The sequence below is a fragment of the Phyllostomus discolor genome, chromosome 13, assembly GCF_004126475.2.
Source record: "Phyllostomus discolor isolate MPI-MPIP mPhyDis1 chromosome 13, mPhyDis1.pri.v3, whole genome shotgun sequence".
NCBI classification, from domain to species: domain Eukaryota; kingdom Metazoa; phylum Chordata; class Mammalia; order Chiroptera; family Phyllostomidae; genus Phyllostomus; species Phyllostomus discolor.
Genome location: NC_040915.2, coordinates 60,510,197 through 60,528,440, shown reverse-complemented (window position 1 = coordinate 60,528,440; position 18,244 = coordinate 60,510,197). Strand labels below are relative to the sequence as shown.

The 18,244-nt window shown below is 59.6% G+C and overlaps 1 protein-coding gene across 2 annotated transcripts in view; it reads right to left on the bottom strand.

Annotated features, from left to right (window-relative positions):
• BCR (BCR activator of RhoGEF and GTPase) overlaps positions 1 to 18,244 on the bottom strand; it is a 107,135-nt gene that overhangs the window by 9,276 nt on the left and 79,615 nt on the right. For both annotated transcript variants that reach the window (XM_028527506.2, XM_036014371.1), the window contains exons 12-17: positions 17,397 to 17,472; positions 15,853 to 15,957; positions 15,173 to 15,247; positions 12,807 to 12,904; positions 10,881 to 11,012; positions 728 to 787 (exon numbers count right to left, since the gene is read on the bottom strand). In XM_028527506.2, coding sequence (XP_028383307.1) covers positions 728 to 787; positions 10,881 to 11,012; positions 12,807 to 12,904; positions 15,173 to 15,247; positions 15,853 to 15,957; positions 17,397 to 17,472 — 546 coding nt within the window. The remainder of the gene's footprint in view (positions 1 to 727; positions 788 to 10,880; positions 11,013 to 12,806; positions 12,905 to 15,172; positions 15,248 to 15,852; positions 15,958 to 17,396; positions 17,473 to 18,244) is intronic.

Genomic DNA, 18,244 nt, shown 5'->3' with positions numbered 1-18,244 from the left:
GCTTCTGCAGAACCTCCCCCTACAGTCCCCACTGCATTGCTTTTCTAAAATATTGAGATACAATTGCCATATAACCTCGGTTCCAGGTGTACAACGCAGCAACTAGGTATCCGTACAATTGTGAAGTGGCCGCTGTAGTAAGTCTGATTAACACCCTCGACCTCACACAGCTACGTTTTTTTCTGGGGATGCGAACTTTCAAGATCTACTCCCTCAGCAACCTCCACGTGCACCACCCGGCACCCGTGGCTGCAGCCACCTCGCTGCCCGAGACCTCCCAGGACTTATCTGGTAGCTGGACGCTCGCACCTTGTGACCCCCTTCGCCCCTTCCACAGCCCCCACTCCTTGCCACAAGTAATCACCAAGCTGTTCTCTGTACCTTTCATCATCATAAAAAAATAACCAGAGAGAAAGTCCAGGGAATAATGTAACGAGAAGCCATGACTCATCTGTTTTTCACAGGGCACCGAGGACTCCTCAGGCGCCCCAGCTTCCACGTGTGGGCCCTAGGGCTGAGGCCCCGGTGGTCCTGGCGGTGCCACTGGGTCAGTGTCGGGGAGGGACGCTCAGTACCCGGCTGGGGACCACACCCCGAGTGTCGCCCAGATTCCCTCCGGAGCCTCAGTCCTGCGCCCTAGGGCCTCCCCACCCCCGTCCAGCCACGCTCCCTTCCCAGCGCCCACCTTCGGGGGCAGGCGGTGCCAACAGAGCCCCGTGGTACCTACCCCATTCATGGCGATGACAGTCCGCTGCCAGTCTCTCTCCTGCAGGGCCTGGGGGTCCAGCTGAAAGAAAGGAGCTATGGTTCACAGAGGCCCTGCCGGGCAGCAGCCCAAGCTTGTGACTCCTCTGCGCCTAAGTCGGAACCAGAGCTGGACCTTGGCCAGCACTCCTATCCAGAGGCCAAGTGGAGCCCACAGAGGGGAGAGGACCTGCTGGGAACCTTAGAGCCCTGCAGCTCCCAGACCTCGGCGTCCAGGGCCTGGGCTCACCCTGTGCCTGAGGCGGTGGTGACAGCTGCCCCTCTGTCCTGCCCAGGTGGGAGCTGAGGTCTGTGCTGGCAGTCCGGGAACTAGGGCCACCCTGCTCCCCTCACCAGCCGTCATGGGTGCCACCTACAGCTGCGCTGGAGCTGGGTAGTTGCTTTAAGTGACATTTCAGGAGCAACTTCCTGGGGGCAAAACTGTCCGAAGGTTCCGCCCCTGTTCCTCCCACAGCACTGGCTGCAGTCTGGCTGGCCACAGGACCGCGTGCGGCAGAAGCCTCCAGCCCAGGCCAGCCCTGCAGTTTGGAGAGCCTGGCCCAGAGAAGCCAGAGCCCAGCTCCAAATATCAAAGCCGGTGAGGGGGTTTCCGGCGGCCCCTCTAAGCATGTGCTCCCCAGAGCGGTGTCTGAGCCCTGGCCTGTGCTGGGCTAAGACACCTGGCCAGCACGGTCAGGTCACGTGACCCTGTCCACAAAGGCTCCGTCTCCCTTGTTCCGGGGCTCGAGCACATGCTCCCCACCAGCCGGCAGGGCTGGATGGATAGACACCTGGGGAGATCTTGCTAAAACGATGCCTCCCTGGGTTTCACCCACAAAGTTGAACTAGCAGCTCAGGGTGGGCTCTGGGGTTCGAGTAACGAGAAACTTCCACAGCAGACTGTGGTGTGAAGCCAGGCCAGGGACCCACTGTCTGATACCATGTAACCTGCCACTCCTCACACAGGGCCTCGGGGTGTCATCCTTGCTTTGGGCGACGGGTTACTGCTGCTCTAAGGCAAGCACTTGAGAGCAGAGACCATGCCTCGTGACTTCTGTACACGAGTACACATGAGCACACACACACACACACACACACACCCCAGTACTGAGCCAGTGCCAGATCTGGGGGTGTGCTGCTCAGGACAGGCACCACACATTATCTACCACAAGGGACCCAAGAGGTCACAGCCCTCTGGGCCTTGGGCAGGTGAGATAGCAGGAAAACAAGGCCCAGCTGCCTCTCCCTCCCAGGTGTGTGCAGCTGGGCCTGCCCGATGCACCTGCTCTGCACAAGGCTCATTGCAGGTACTCCTGGGGGCTGAGCCTCCTCACCTCCGCCCTCCATAAGTCCCACTGGTTAACTCTGCTAAGGATCTGAGTGCATAGACAGGATGACCCAGACAAATCAAGGGTGGCAGAGCAACTCCTGGGGCTGTGTGGGCACAGGTTCTCATCTGGCCTCTGCCCCAGCCAGTCCCTGGGGGCCGTGCTCCTGGGCAACAGAGACACCACCCTGAGGGGCAGGGTCTGTGAGCAGGGACCAGGCCGTCACAAACCACTCAGAAAGGGAAACCTCCCCAGGGTCACTTCCACACTCTTGGGCCAGCAGAGCCCTCGGCTCTCAACTGCCCGGGAGGGGCAGGACGGGTGGGTGCACCGACACGCCATCACCCCCACCCATGTCCTGGCCCTGGGGAGGGGGCAGGGGCCACTCCCTCTCCTCCTAAGGAAGGGGAGAGCTCAACATCACCACCAGGAACCTTTAAACAGGGAAACAGGCAGTTCGGCGGGAGAAACCCTTCCCTTTCCCTCCAGAGATGGGTCATCACGGGGCCCCTTTCCCCTCAAGAACCGAGAACCGGCAAACGCAGCAGACTAGCAAAGGGACTCCACCCCCAGGGGAGACCCAAGCCCGCCCCCAGCCCACCTTGCCCCCACACAGGAGGTTTCGGATGTGGGTCCACAGGGTGGTGCCTCGCACACACAGGCGCTTGTCAGCGGGCGCCAAGCGGCTCCGGTGGAAGTACCGCAGAAGGCCCTGCACGGCGGCAGGGGTGGGCAGCGCCTCTCGCATCCTGGGTCCCTCCGGTCTGCACAGCCAGCACAGCTGGGCAGGAGGAGCATGGGGAGCCCCAGCCTCCGCAGCCTTTTGAAGGGGCTCCATGGGAAACCCCACCCCCGTGGCCCGGCTTTCCAAGGCCACACTTCCTATTACCCGCGTTTCCTACTTTGTCGTCTCTGAGTGGAAAAACACAGCCCCGCCAGCAGCCTGTTTATTGGTTACGGGAACTCTGTTGTGTCACAGTTTTCTCCAGAGCCCAGAAAAGCCATGCTTCTTTCTCAAGTGGCTGGTTTCCTGTGGGTGCTTCTGGAGACGCTGAGTGACGTGGCTGCCTGGCCAGTGCACTTTGTGGCAGAAGGTGCTCTGGGGACCACCCCCCAGGGCCTGCAACACCCAGCCAGTAACCCCAATAACAGCATGCATTGTCTCGGACGGACTCAGGGCGGAAGAAACCCATACCCCTCCCCGGTTGGCTGGCCCCGGGATGAGGGGATTCGGTGCACTGTCCACCCCCAGCACTGAGGTCCAGATCCCCCACCCCCAGGCCCAAGGGGCTGCGGCACGAGCTGGCCTCCGGAATGAGGCCTAGGCCATGGCTGCAGGAGGCTCCTCACAGGGCCCCATTCCCTCTCGGTGGCCCTGACGGCGGCTCCAGCAGAAAGGCCAGCCCCAGGCTGGCTGGGTCCCATGGAACAAAGCGTGCGAGGCAGAGCGGAAGCAGCAGGAAGAATAACATGACGAAGACGCGGAGGCTGCCTGGTCCAGCCCTAGGCAGCCCATGGGGATGGCAACCTCTCGAGAGTGGCTATTTAAAGCACCAGAGAAGTAAACGAGAGGGGGTTTGGGAAACACAGATGACCGAGAAGTGAGGATGAGGAAACAGACGTCTTGGGAAAATGTGAGAGTGCCCTGGATGCCCCTCTGGGTCTCAAGGTCACAGTCATGACCAGGGCACGGGGACTGGTGGCGGGCAGTGTCTGCTCACCCCAGGTTCTCAGAAGCACGGTCTGGATCCCGCTTGTGTACCCAGGGTTGGGCAAGGTGGGGGTCTCAGAGGCACAAGTGGGTGGTGGGCCAGCTGGCTCAGTGGGTCGGACACTGTCCCGCAAAGCAAGACACTGCCGGTTCGGTTCTCAGTCAGGATGCCTACCAAAGGCAGCCAATCGATGTTTCTCTCTCACGTCAATATTTTTCAGCCTCTCTTTCTCTCTCCCTCCCCCTCTCTCTGAAAATAAACAAACAATCTTAAAAAAAGTTGGATGCATCCTTTGGTATGCCAGGTAAAGGAGGGAAGACAGAAGGCCCAACTGGACCGAGACAGAGCCAGGGGCGTCCAGGTCACCAGTGCCACCCTCTCCATGGTGGCAAGGGTGTGCTTCTTCAGGACAACCCCAGGGACTCTGAACAGGAGTTTGCTCACGCGGTTTTACATGTTCACAACTTTTACAGCCTAAAATGTTCCTCAAATGTTTGTTAAAAACAATCATTATCCACTCTATGCCCCTGGTGCAAGAGACCCTAGCCTCCTCCACGTCAGTGCTGAAGAGGGGACATCAGTTTCTTTCCCGGGCCACGGGCCACATCTCATACATCTGAGCCCCCTCCAAAGCAGCCAGGAAGGCACCCCTCTTCCCAGGCCCAGAGGGGGCCCCAGCATGATGAATGGCCATGTGGATGGGACATACATGACCCTATCATGTCCTTTGTGACAGCGGGTGGGACTCTCAGTGCCTCTACCAGTTCTCCCCTCGCCCCATCTCCTTCCTGCCTAATGTATCTCCACAGCCCTGGGAACAGGGCTTCTGTCTGCTTTACTCACCGCGGTGTCTCCGTGCCCAGACATATACATGCAGGATATAAAATGCGAACACAGTTAATGTATATACAGTATGATGCATATTTGCATAGAGTAAGTAAGCAGTTCCTATAGGCGGGGGGGAGGCGGGTGCTGAGAACCAGGCACCTGCCCTCTCTGTCTTGTAGGTGAGGCTCCGAGGGGTGGCCGAGGGACAGGAGACAGAGTCACAGGCTTTTCCACCACCTGTACTGAGCAGGGACGACCGAGTGCTCTGGTGGCCGGGGCTGCCAAAGACAGGGCGACTCGCCAAGCCTGGGCTCCGTGTCCACCCCCACTCCTCTTTCTTTTTTAAAGGTTTTATTTATTTATTTTTAGAGAGAGGGGAAGGGAGGGACAGAGAGAGAGAGAGAGAGAGAGAGAGAGAGACATCAATGTGTGGTTGCCTCTCACGTGTCCCTTATTGGGGACCTGGCCTGCAACCCAGGCATGTGCCCTGACTGGGAATCGAACCAGCGACCCTTTGGTTCACAGGCCAGTGCTGAATCCACTGAGACATACCAGCCAAGGGCCATCCCCGCACCTTTAACTTCTTAAAAGAAAAAGATAGTAAAATAGATATAACATTAAACTTACCATTTTAGCCATTTTAAGGGCATAATTCAGTGGCATTCACGCACATCCACAATGCTGTGCAACCATCACCACCACCTCTCCCCAGAACTCTCCCCAACAGTGAGCCCGCTGAGCCATCACTCCCTGTCCCACCCTCCGCCTGCCCCTGGCCCCCTGTCTGTCTCTAGGAGTTTGCCTCCTCTGGGAACCCGGGGTCGGTGGAACCACACACTGCTCATCACTTTGTGTCTGGCTCATCACTTATGAAAACGCTCTTGAGGCTATCCACGTTGTAGCAGGTATCAGAATTGTCTTTCCTTTCGACGGCTGCATAACATTCCACTGTACAGCCATGCTGCATTTTGTTTACCTGCGCACCAGCTGACGGACACCTGGGGTCTTCCCGCTCTGGGGCCGCTGTGGCCCGCACTGCTGTGAACAGCCGTGTGCGTCTCGGTGGCATCTCCACATCCACACAGCGCTTCAGTGGGCTCTCAGGTCACGAGTGCCACGGAGCTGGCAGTCAGATGGGGACGCTGCCCGTGAGCAGGCAGACCTCAGAGCTCGGTGAGGGGAGCTGGCGTGTGGGTGCCAGGGGCCCCAGAAGGGGCTCTCTCCGTGGGAGCTGCCGGCCCACACCCAGCCAGGTTTCTATGCACCAGGCAGGCAGCCCAAGCTGGCAGAGGGGGCTGAAAACTGCCTTCAGCCTGAGTACCAGCTTCGAATAAAGCAGGGGTCAAACCAGAGACCCCAGGCCCCAATCTCACCGGAGATTTCTATAAAGTATTTTTTTAAAAATCAACTAAATGCTGGCTGGGTAGCTTGGTTGGTTAGAGTGTTGTCCCAATACACCAAGGTTTCGGCTTCCGTCCCTGGTCAGGGCACACGCAAGAATCGACCAGCGAGCACATAAATAAGTGGAACAACAAGTCAGTGTTTCTCTCAAATCAACAAATTAAAAGAGTAGTAATTAAAAAAGAATCAACCCTGATGCCCATACTGGAATGTGAGTGGTGAGCCCGGAGAGAAACTCGGAAGAGCCGGGGAAACGGGGAAGACAGAACTCTAGGACTTCGTCAAGTCACCCTCCGAGTAGGAGAAACGGGCCAAGTGCACTTCAGCCGAGTGCACTGCAGCCACACAGAACAGTCAGAGAAGGGGAAGGAGAGGGCCGAGGGAAGGCGTCCCTACGGGCTGCGAGGCTCCAGCCGCCCCGGGTGTCGCCAGCCCTGGCGATCCCTCCGGGTGCCGGCCTGCCCGGGCTCTCCCCAAATAACTGCACCGCCCGTGCCACCCAGCCACCTGGACTGGCCCTGCTCTCGCTCTCCGAGCCTCGGCAGCAGCCTCCCTCCCCACACCTCTCGGCTGGGGCTGCTCGGCATGGGGGCAGGCGCCTTCTTGTCCTTAGGGTCCCCGGCACCCTCCTGATCATGAGGGTGGCACAGTGGCCTCCTGGGGTCTGAGGATGGACTGGGTGGCCTTGCTTGCTCAGAAGGCTCAAGGGGCTCAGCACTGGCCGGGAGAGGACCCTTGTCAACCCCTCTGCACCCGTCCACAGTCAAGGGCGTGGAGTTGGGAGTCTGTGACTCTCTGCTGGAGAGTTGGCACCCCAGGGCTGTGTCCTTCTGCCTTCCTGGTCTGGGGCCTAATGCTCCGAACCAACCAGCCCACCTGTCTGGGGTTTGGGCGGGGGAGCCCTCCACCCTCCTCTGATGGAGCCTGTATCTTTCCGGCTTGGGGGTTGGGGGGCGACTTGGCAACCCACTCAGGACGGCCACCGGAGGAGCACAAGCTGGAACCCGAGACTCAGGCTGGGGGTTCCTGGACTCTCGGCCCATCCGCACCAGGTAGGGTAGCAAAACCACCCTCACCCAGCACCCCAACCCTGGAGTTTGGGACCCAGCTCTCCAAATGACTGCACACCTCCTGCCCAGACGTGTGTGTGAGCAGCTTCGCTAGGGATGTGATTGCATCCCAGGGCCCCTGGAGGGGCCGCTCGGGGCCTGCCCTGCCTCTTCTCGCCCTGCACGGCTTGGACTTCTCCCCGGCCCCCCTTGGGTACTTGAGGGGTGCTGTGCCTTCCCCACCTCAAAGGAGAAGCTTTCCACTCAACTTATAAGTCCAAGTGCATATGGGGGACAGGGAGCACCTGGGGGGACACAGGCCATGCTCCCGCCCCAAGGCACTCTGGGAAGATGCCTGAAATCACTGGGAAAAGCCTGGTCTCAGGATGGTGGGGCCCCAGGAGTCACAGACACCCCCTCAGGCACACCCCACACAAAAGAGCGTCCGTGTCCACAGGGCTGGTGGGGAGGGAGGCCTGCCTGGCGGGGGTGGCAGGCGCCATCGCCGCTCCTCCTCCTCCTTCCTTCCTCCTTCCTCCTGGGGAATCCAGCTTCACTAATGAGTGGCTGGGAGCCCGGGTCTCCGGCAGCCAGGCCAGCCTCCTACGCATGAGTCACAAACATCCCCTTTCCTGGCTAACGATGGCTCCGGGGGCCAGACTTCCCACTCCGCCCTCCCACTGAGGCGAGGCAGTGAGCCCGCCTTCTCTGCTAACAATGACTACAAACAGTAGTGATGGGAGCTCTGACCCCCGAGGTCCCCACCTCAATTCATAGGTGAGGATACAAGTTTGCACAGGCGGAACGATGACTCGCGCGATGTCACAGGAGGTGGGGCACGGGAGTTGACAGAGTCTGTCCTCGGCCCAAGTCTAGCCAGGCTACTCTGAGCTCTGTTTCCCCACCAGCACTCATCCGTGGGCACATCCTCACGGCTCGGCTTTAGCAAGAATCCTGCTCTGTCTGTTGGGCCAGAAGCCCCGCCCCTGATATCTGATCACCCTTCAACTGACCCGACTTCTTACCCCACGGTCCCCAGGTGATGTCCGACCCGCCCCCCCCCCCCCCCCCCGCCTGCCTTTGACAAGAACCCCATTAGGTCCGTTCAGCCAGAATCGCCCTCATCCTGAAGCTTTCTCTGACTGCTGCCCACGGACACCCCCTCACCCCGCTCCTTCGCTGGAAATCCTCCCTCTCCCCCCTCGCATCCAGAGCCGAGCCCCACCCCCTCCCCTGCAGCAAAACCCCACCCCGGCGGGTGCCCCAGCACATGTCTCGCTAGTCCCTGGGTCGGGGCGGGATGGGAAGTGACTGTAGACAGGAATGAGGACGCCACTGTGGGGTGACGAGAATATTCTACAAATGGACTGCTGGTGATAAATAAAGTCTATTTTTAGAAAAAAGCCTGTCTTGTTGTTTCAACAAGTAGTTGTTTCACAATTTTTGTTTTTAACAGAGCCCACGCCCTCTACCCCCTTGCTGTCGCACGTCCGGGTGGTGGGGGTCCTCCTAGAAGGGACGGCGGGACACTGCCCCCCACCGCACACCGACGGGGAAACCTGGGCTGGGGTCAGGCAGCAGGAGGACGCACAGAGCAGCCAGAGACTCGCAGAGATGCCCCTCGCTGACCCTTCCCACCCTCACTGCTTCCTCCTTCCCGGGGACGTGCCTGGGGCCCCCCGACTGTCGGAGAGCCTGGACTGTGCATAAGGGAATGTTCTGTTTACGCCCGGCAGTGTCACGGCACAGGCTTCCCAAAGAGGGCTTGACTTCAGCACAGGAGGAAGGAGAGTATGAGCTCTTTTCTCTCTCCCACTGGGATCTCCACTAACCAGGGACAGTCCTCAGAGGCCCCGGTTCAAACCCCAACATCCCCAGTGGAAGAGAGAAAAGAGCTTCCCTAGTGGTGAAGATCTCGAATGATTCAAGTCAAAGGTCGTTGGAACCTGAGCTGAAAAAGGGAGCCGGGCACCCAGCCTGTGGGCACCCGTGGCTCACTGTAGCTGGGCGTGGGTGAGGGGCGCCCAGGCTGCAGGCGGATGCAAGGATGGAAAGGAGGGGAGAGGAGAGCAGTAGTCGCTGAGTAGTATGGCAGAGGGTGAAGGCTCAAAGGACCAAGCTGTGACCGTCACTGTCACCTAGTGGGTGTGAAAACGTGTCAGTTCTCTAAAGAGCCCGGCCCCAGGACGCTCACGGAACGGCACAATCCGGAGACTGCCTCAGCGTGCATCAAGAGAACTCTGGGGATTCCACTCACTGCGTGGGATTCCCTGTAGAGCCGAGATCTAGGTAGAAACTCGGGGCTGGACCTCAAGGGTACGGTGGGGAGTCACCGCACACGAGTTGTGAAGTGGGAAGTGTCCGCATCACGCGTGTGAGGCACCCGCCCCCACTGCCCCGTCTGTCCGGGTGGGGCCCACGCCAAGCTCACATGGACAACCCTGGGGGAGGGAGGGGCCTGGCTGGTCACAGATCCCCGATCAGGACCCCAGAAGTGGGGTGACTGATAAACCCTGCCTTGCATTTCTGTTCCCCTAAGACCCTCCGAACGGCCCGAGGAAACTTAGGGCTGATGGAGAGCCATTCCTTCCTCACCCCAGATCTAAGCCACAGGCAGGTTCCAGGACACCTCGCAAGTGGCTGTGGGCCAGGAGCTGGCATTGGTGGGCCATCCCCACCTGAGAGAGGGGCCGAGAGCCCTGCCCGCCCAGTGCGGGGCAGAGCTGCTGCACTGCTCCCCACCGCAGACCCAAACCCTAGCACACCCACTGGAGCAGCACCCCAGCCTGGTCCTCACCCCGGGCCCCGTCCGTGGGGCAGCCAAGGCCAAGAACAGGGTGGTGAGAGGGGCATTTCTGCTTTGGGGCCTGGTCTCAAAGCACAGGGATCCCCAGAGGCCCTGAGCCAGAGGTCCCCCATGAGACTCCAAGGAGGGAAAACAGGCAGACTCAGCTCCCAGGGACCGGGTGAGCCAGGGTGGCGTCTGGAGCCACCGCAAAGCGAGGACATGCTGGCCTGACTGCTGAGTGTGTGCACCCAGCCAGACGACCAATCACTCAGGGACCAGTCACACTCTTGTGCCATCACTCCCGCTGCTCAGCATTTCACCACTGATGGACTTTTACTTCTTGCCCCACGGGTGGGAGGTGGGGCTGCTTGGAGAGCCCGGCCCTCCCGCCATCACCTGGCAGGGCCCACCCACTCCCCCTGGGGGTCGCACCCCAGGGTCTGAGGGTACCAGGGAGTGGGGAGCATCAGTGCCCACCTCTAGGGCAGGACCAGGGGGACCTGCTTAGCTGGGGCTGGTGAGTTACCCTGTAAGGAAGAAGAGACCAAGGCCCTCCCCCACAGGAAGCAGTACTGGGCAGGCGAGGCCACAATAAACACAGCAGTGGCGTACCTCCCGTCTGCCGAGAAGTGGGAGAGCTGGTAGTGGGCCTCCAGGGCCTGGGTAAACTTCTGAAGTTTATAATAATTTTCCCTGAGGACTGGGGACCCCCCGCGGGTTGTCTAAGGACACTGATTCTTCACCAACCAGGGGGCCTCTACGCCAGCTCTGCACCCACACTGCAGCCCCTGGAACCTGGGTCAGAAGCCAAACAGAGGCACCAGCCGGGGTGGACTGGCATTTCTGTGCTCTTCCCAGAAGAGCTGGCCTCCTATCTGCCAACCATGGCCCACGGCATGACCTCGCCGTTTGCTGGGGGAACTGAGGCTCAGCTGGAAAGACAAGTTTAACTGAAATTCCCTTGGGGGCAGGATGGGGCCTGAGAGACACTCAAGAGACAGACGTGGGCAGAGGAGGATGGCGGCCTCACCTGGACCTGGCCCTTTCCCATGATCCTGTCCGTGCTTTCACCATCCTCCTTAGTGATCTTGGTTTTGTTGTAGCATTTCTCATAGCACAGGATCCTCAGGGTCTGGGAGCCTTCCAGCTCGATCTCAAACTCCTGCAGCTCCAAGAAAGCAGGGAAGTCCCCCGTTAGCAGACAGGTCCAGGGGTGAGGCGGTCGGAGCTACAGGCCCAGGGGGCCCTCTGCAGGGCGGCCCCTCAGCAAACAGCTTCCTTGCGGCCCCAAGAGGACCCGGGCCTCAAGACTTCCTCACTTCCGCCCTGGGATGCAGACCCTCAGAAGCTACATCTCCATAAGCCTCAGACTGTGACCCTGTCTAGATGTTTCTACCAGCTCCAAGGGACTCTCAACCCAAACTCCACCAGCATCTCAAAGGGCGGGCGGTCCCCACACGGCCTGCATCACTGCAGGGGGCTGGATGCAAACGCTGACTCTGTGCAGGCGCTTTGGGAGATGACGATGTATCCATATGGGCTCGCTGATTGTAACCAACGTCCCACCGTGGTGCACGGATGGCGGGGGAGACTGTGCATGTGCGTGTGGGGGCAGTGCAGGGAGATAGGAAAATCGGCTCTTTCTGTTCTATTGTTTTGTGAAGGCACACCTCCCTCTCTGCACTTGAAAGAGAAAACAATGGACCCAGGGGGCAATACAGGGAAGAGAGGGACCCTTCCCACTCTTTCCTGTAAGAGGGAGGAACCGTGCCCGCAGCTGCTGGGGTCGTCTGCCGTGAGGCTGCACTGCTAACTCTCCCCCGTCAGCCCCCACAGGGGGCTGTCCTGCAAAGCCCCCTTGGTCAGTTCTGCACAGGGATTGGGGGGGGGGGGACCATGCCGGAAACAGGTATGACCCTGAAAGCAGCCACAGGTTCAGCCAGGGCAGTCGTCAGGCAACCGGCTACTGTGGGACCCTCGTGCCTCAGTCACTTGACCCCCCACTTGCTTGCACCTGAACTCCCTGCGTCATGTCTGGAACCCTGCACCTTGCTGCCTGCCAGGTCTCGACCCTCTGGCTCTCTGCAAAGCTTTCTGTGGTGGATCCACCTGGCTCTATTCCCGCCCATCACGGCAGCCACACAGCCCTTTCTGCAGGGACACCCAGAGTTGTAACGACTGGGTAATTCTATCAGTTTCTTGTACCCCAGCCCCAGTGAGGCAGCACGTCTGATCATCAGAGTCAATGCTGGAAAATGAGACCTGGGTTCTGGCCCTACTACTCCACCAGTCACAGGACCCATCTGGGACCAGGCAGCACAGGGGTCTTAGCTTCTTCCTCCGCAGGGGGAAAGGCGGGGCGGGTGGCAGCTGTCTACAGCTGGCTGCCTCCACCACATGCTAAAGCAGGGGGGACCCAAAGGCCACAGCTGCTCTTGAGGCTGGGAAATGGCACCTCTTAAGGATCTGGGGACCCCGCCAGGACCTGCTGCTCTGCCTCATCCTTCACTCCCAAAGGCTCAAGGCACGCCAGCCGGGTAACCGGGTCACACAGTTCTCTGAGGTGGAGGAAAAGGGCGTAGCAGCCCACACACCCGGTACCTGGGAGAAGCAAAGAGGACCCTTCCCCCCCCAGGTCTCTACCGCAGCCCCCAGGGCAGAGCCCCAGGCTTCCGGAAACCCAGGCTCACAGAGGGCTCACTCCAACTTCACAGGAAAATGTGGTGGAAACTTACCAAGTAAACACTAAGGAATGACAAAGGCAGGACAAGAGGCCCTTTCAAATTCTTTTCCCCAACACTCCTCTAGCAAAACAGGTCATTTCTTTGTGAAGGGGAGGGAGGGTAGGATTCTTAGGAAGCTGCAGATAAAATCTGCCTGACAAGTCACCCTCCCCCAGGAGGTTCCCGTAATGCTGGCGCGCTGCCTTCAGGGGAAGCCGGTGGGGGGCCCTCACCTCGTTCCAGTTGGGCTCCGTGGTGTCCCTGTAGACGCGCGTCTTGGCTTTATTCACGAAGTAACCGAAGGAGTCCACCTCCAGCGTGCAGTACAGATCTGTGGGCGGGCGACACCAGAGGGTGACCGCAAAGTTCCACACCACCCACACTTTCTATACGGGCAGGCGTTATTTTGAAATCAGAGAACAGTGGTCTCGTTTTTCTTTTTAAAATAAAACCCCAAACCAGAGCAGGCCCCTACTCGATGACCCCGCCCCTTGGGGGCAGCTGCGAACCGGTACCTCTCAAGAGCACTGGGTCACTTAGCAAAGCCTGGCTGAAGCCCCTAAGTGGGCAGGGCCCATGCTGGTGGGCCGGGCAGAGGGGCATGTGCCATTACTACCAAGGACCAAGCGGACACAGGGCTGGGGGAAGTGCCTATGACCTCCGGAGACCACACTCCCGGTTTTACCAGGGAAACTGGGGCCCAGGGCACTGCAGGCCAGTGCTGCGCACTGAAAGCAGCGTGTGCTGGGAGAGTCACGGGGTGCAGAGGGGGAGACTGGGTGCAAGGCGTGGTGCTGGGGACCAGGGAGGGGGCCCCTGCCGAGGGCTGGATGAAGGGCGTGGCATCTCACTGATATGACCAGTGAAGAGGATGGTGGTTTCTGGCCGGGTCACATGACATAGGTTTGGCACCTCTCACTGGGGCAGGAATTAGTGACAAGTCATTGGTTCAGTCTGGGGATGCGGAGTTTACAATATGCGACATTGAGGAGATAGAGGGACAGGTGACAGAGGGAGGCTGGGAGAGAGACATGGGGACGGAAAGGCAGTTTCGGGTGTCAGCTGCATGGTTGATGGAAGGGCCCCTGGGAGCAGGAGGAAGGGAATTTGTGTAGTGAGGGAGGCAGGCCCGATGGGACCCCGGGACACACCAGCATGTAGGGGCTGCCCGAGAGATGCCCGGGAAAACAATTTCATGCGCTGCAGCTTTAAGGAGTAGAACTTACAAACCATACAGTGCACTCGTCACATGTACACAGTTTGAGGATGTTCAGTGAATTTAAACACTGGTGCCAACAGCTAAAGTCCCGCCCCCAAAAGCCCCCAGGGTCATGTGCAGTCAATCCTCCCTCCCGCCCTGAGTCCCAGATCACCTCCATCTCCATATTCTGCCTTTTCTACAAACTGCATACACACACACAGAGTGATATAACATATCGTCTTTGCATCTGGCATCTCTCATTCAGCCTAGTTTTTTTTAGGTTCCTGCACACTGTATGCACGTTGTTGCCCGTGTTGACAGCTCACTCCTTTTTATTGCCACGTGAGCGGTGCCCCATGCCCGGACGCACTGCGTTTCACCATTCACATCCCAGTCTCTCCGTGGGCTGGCTTTCATTTTGCAGGGGTGGGGCTGCTGGACCACGGCGACCTTTTCAAGAAACTGTGAAACCGTCTTCCAGGGTGGCAGGAGCATTTTGCATGCCCCCAGCAGGATCTGAGGGTCCCCATTTTTCCACATCTCGACAGCACTGTCCATCTTTCTGATGACCACTGTCCCAGCGGGTACGGAGTGGCAGCACACTGTGGTTCCAGCCCACATTTCCCTGAGGACGACGACATTGCTGCACATGCCTATTAGCTGTTTGTACTTCTGTAGTGAAGTGTCTACGCACACCTTCTGTCCATTTCCTCAGTCGGGTTGTCTCTTCAGTATTGATTTGTAAGAGGTCTCTGCGCATTCTGGATGCACGTTCCTTATCTCATAAATCTGGTATTCACCGTCTCCTATTTTGTGGCTTGTTGCGGGCTATCTCTTTTGTAGTGACAGTGGGAGAGGTCAGCAGGACTGTGTCCACCTCGTCCTCCTACGAGGGCCACTGAGAGCTTGTGCGGAGGCACCGGGCTGGGAGGCGCAGTGTGTGCTGAATTTGGACCGAAAAGCGACCAGCCCTCACTGCTCAGACAGCTCAAGTGGCTGGAGAGCCCTCCCCACCCCACCGCACGCCGGGACAGGAGGTTGGAAAGGGTATCCATTCAGGGGTCAGAGCAGCCAAATCCACTCTGCTGATCAGGACCAAGGTGCCACTGACCACCACACCCCTGGATCGGAGCCTCACTGCATTTTCTGTCTGTAGCAAACTCCAGCCCCTGCAGTGACAAGACTCACCTGCAGGGGTCAGCGCACCAGCTCAGAGGACCAGAAGCAAGCATGGGAAAGGGCAGGAGCCACTCCAGGAAAACAACTCCACACCCAGCACAAGCACGTCCAGCGGTCAGGGGGTCAAAGACGCCTGATGGTAATTTGAGCCACTTCCCCGGTTCCCCACACCCCCTGGCTCAGGGCCCTGCTGCCTTCCTCCCCAAACCAGCTACTTACTTGAACTCTGCTTAAAGCCGGTGGCAGAGTGGACGATAACATTCAGGAACCCATAGAGTCCAGGGGATTCATCATCTGTGCAAAGGATGAGAGAGGTGAGTGTCAGTCCTCCTGAGAGGGAGGCAGGTGACCGGCTCTGCTTCACAGTCAACTCTCGAGGGGACACAATGTGGCTGCCATTTGCCCAGCACGGGGTAAGGTGATGTCACTGATCAGAAACATGCCCTGTGGCCTCTGTCTTGGGGACCTTGAGATCTGGTTGTGTTCACAACACAGGCAGACCAGTGACTAAGATGAAATGTAACAAGGACAGGAGAGGGGTCGGGGCAGTGTGTGACGTGGATGGGGGTGTGTGCACACATGTACACAGGCACACGCCTGTGTGCATGACCGAGCGAACACCAGTGTGTGGGGCAGTGAATGCAAAATGCAGCACAACCAAGGGCGTGGCAGGAAGCTGCTGGCTGGGGGGCGGGGCGGCACAGGGGATTGGGCCCAGCTCTAGGGCACCGAGGCGCCTCTGGCTGAGGGAGGTCACCAGTCTCCTCAGTCACCCAGCAGTGGCCGCCTAGGGAGAGGCCAGTGCGCCCTAGGCAGCACACGCATCCCTTCAGAATGGAAATCCACAGTCCTGGAGGACAGAATGAACAGAAAGGGGCGGTGGCCCTCGGGCGGCCCACCTTCTTTGTTGATGGTCAGCGGGATGCTGTGGACCGTCTGAAGTTTGACACACGAGTTGGTCAGCATCTGAAGCTCCACAGACGTCAGGGAGAAGCTCTTGAAACCTGTGAGGGTGGAAGACGGTTGGCCCAGGTTCTCAGCCCTTTCAGGACACCCAGGGACTTTCAGGATGTCCCGCCCGCACTGAACCTTCAGGCCATGCTGCTGAGGGGACACGACAAGCGGGGTGATCGGCCCCCAGGGAAGGAACTGGTAAGTGACAGAGTGAGGTAAGGTCCCAGGGGGCCCAGGCTGGGTGCAGAGGGCAGGAGAAATCCTAGCACAACCCTTACAAACACAGCAGCCGGCCACCACCTCGGCACAGCCAGGGGCATTTCGGGGATGGGGACCTGCCACAGCTTCCTGTGGGGTGTCCATGGGCAGGCACCCGGCACAGCCCTGTCCTTTACTTTGCTAATGCAGGTCCCCATCTCTTCAACAGGTGAGGGAAAAAGCATTATATCTGGTATAACGTTGAGCAGGGAATAGACGCTGCCACACTGTCAACGATTTAGGTCCCTGGTCGTAACGGGAAACCCTGGGACACGGACACGGGCACCAACGCCAAGAGGGGGGGCGGGGGACAGGAGCTCAGGGCAGAGCCCGTGTGCAGCCTGCGTGCAGCAGGTGAACCATGGCGGCTCGTGGCTGTGCAGGACCAGGCCGCCTGGAACATGGCTCATCGGGGCCACTCAGGGACAGTGGCATGTGGGGAGTACCTGAGGACCCTTTAGCAAGGACAGCTCAGGAATCCCGAATCACACGCCTGGAGGGTTGAGGAGACCTCCCTGCAGCTGCAGCCTCAGGACCTGGGGTGGGGTCTGCCTTCCCACCCTGAAGGCTGCCAGGCAGGCCCGGGGCAGCTCTGAGCTCAGGAGAAGGAAAACCCTACTAACAGAGGGAAGCTCCCAGAGGAGGGGCCACCCCAGAGGGGAGTGCATGTCCTGTCCTGAGAACGGCCAAGCGCTGGCCACTTGGAAAGGGGACTGTGGCCAGCACAGTGTGGCCCCTTCGGCATCAGCTGCCAGGGTGTGGGAAGCCTTGGGGGGAAGGCCAGGGTGGGAGCACTGGGGGAGGCCAAGCAGATGAGGTGGTGCGGAGTGCCCCCGGGGGAAGGCCCGGGGGGCAGAGGAGGCCAGCTGGCTGCGTGTCAGGCCTGAGGGAAGGCAGCTGGGGGGCAGGGGCCCCCGAAGGCAGGCAGGGATTGGGGCAGGGAGGTCCTGGAGGCAGCAGGGGGACTTCAAGGAAACTCTGGCAGATGGGCAGAGGTTCCTGGAAAGGTCAGACGACAGGGGTGGGGTGCCCAGGGGATTTGGGGGAGGCCCAGAAAGGGGGAAAGCACAGAAGGCAGGGGGCCCCGTCAGGACGGTTTCTCTCCAATTTATTTTCTCAGAACTCCACCTAACAGCTCACTTGGATAACAGAGGCGAGACCACAGGGCGAGGTGTCTGTCCAGGCCCCACGTTCCCAACCACAAGCTGTCGCTTATGCACAGGCCACTCACATTTCTTCTGCTGCTCCCGGATGTTCTCTCTCCACTCGGCGCGCTCATAGTCGGATGAGATCAGGAAAGTGTAACTCTGGGGACCAGGCGAACACACCCCAGTCATCTCTGCCCCACTACGCCGGCACCCAGCACGCCTGGGGCGCTGTTCCCTGTCGCTACCTCGGGCGGCACACCCTGCCAAGGCCTGCGGGCCGCTGTGCCTCTGGCTGGTGGGGCCCAGGGGCCAGGCGTGCTCACAGCACAAGGCACCGCTTCCTGCACTCTCCGCCCTTCGTGCCGGCCAGGCTCTGGGCCACGACTGTCCTGTGGCACCTGTCCCTGTCAGACTGCCTGGGTTGGATGGGGATGCATCCTAACCTGGGGCCATGAGGAGGTCACCATGGGGAGACCCCCGGAGGTGAGGGCGGATGCTGCCCCGATGACCCACACCGAGCCCCCACGCTCTGTGCTGAGACCCAGAGACAAGGCTTCCGCAGAGCCCAGCTGCACACTGCCAGGTGATGTGATGTGCCTCTCACCTGTTCGTGGGAGAGGCCTAGGCTACAGATGGCAGCAGGAGCCAGGCTCAGGAGAGAAGGTGCCACCTGGCCCAAGGTCCCAGACAGCATCCTCCTACCATGGGCCGGGTCTGTACAAGTGTGCACGCCCCCCACCCTATTCAGACTCCCTGGAGACCCACCCCCACCTGTAAGCTGTGGGGGAGAGCCAGCGGCTAGTCACCGGGGGGCTGTGGCCTAAAGTAGTGGTCAGAGGGGTCCACGAGCCTGTGTGTGCCAGGTGGGACATGCCTCTCTTGGTGCAGGAAGGCTCTCTGCGGGAAAAGGGACTCTGACAAAAGCCACGTG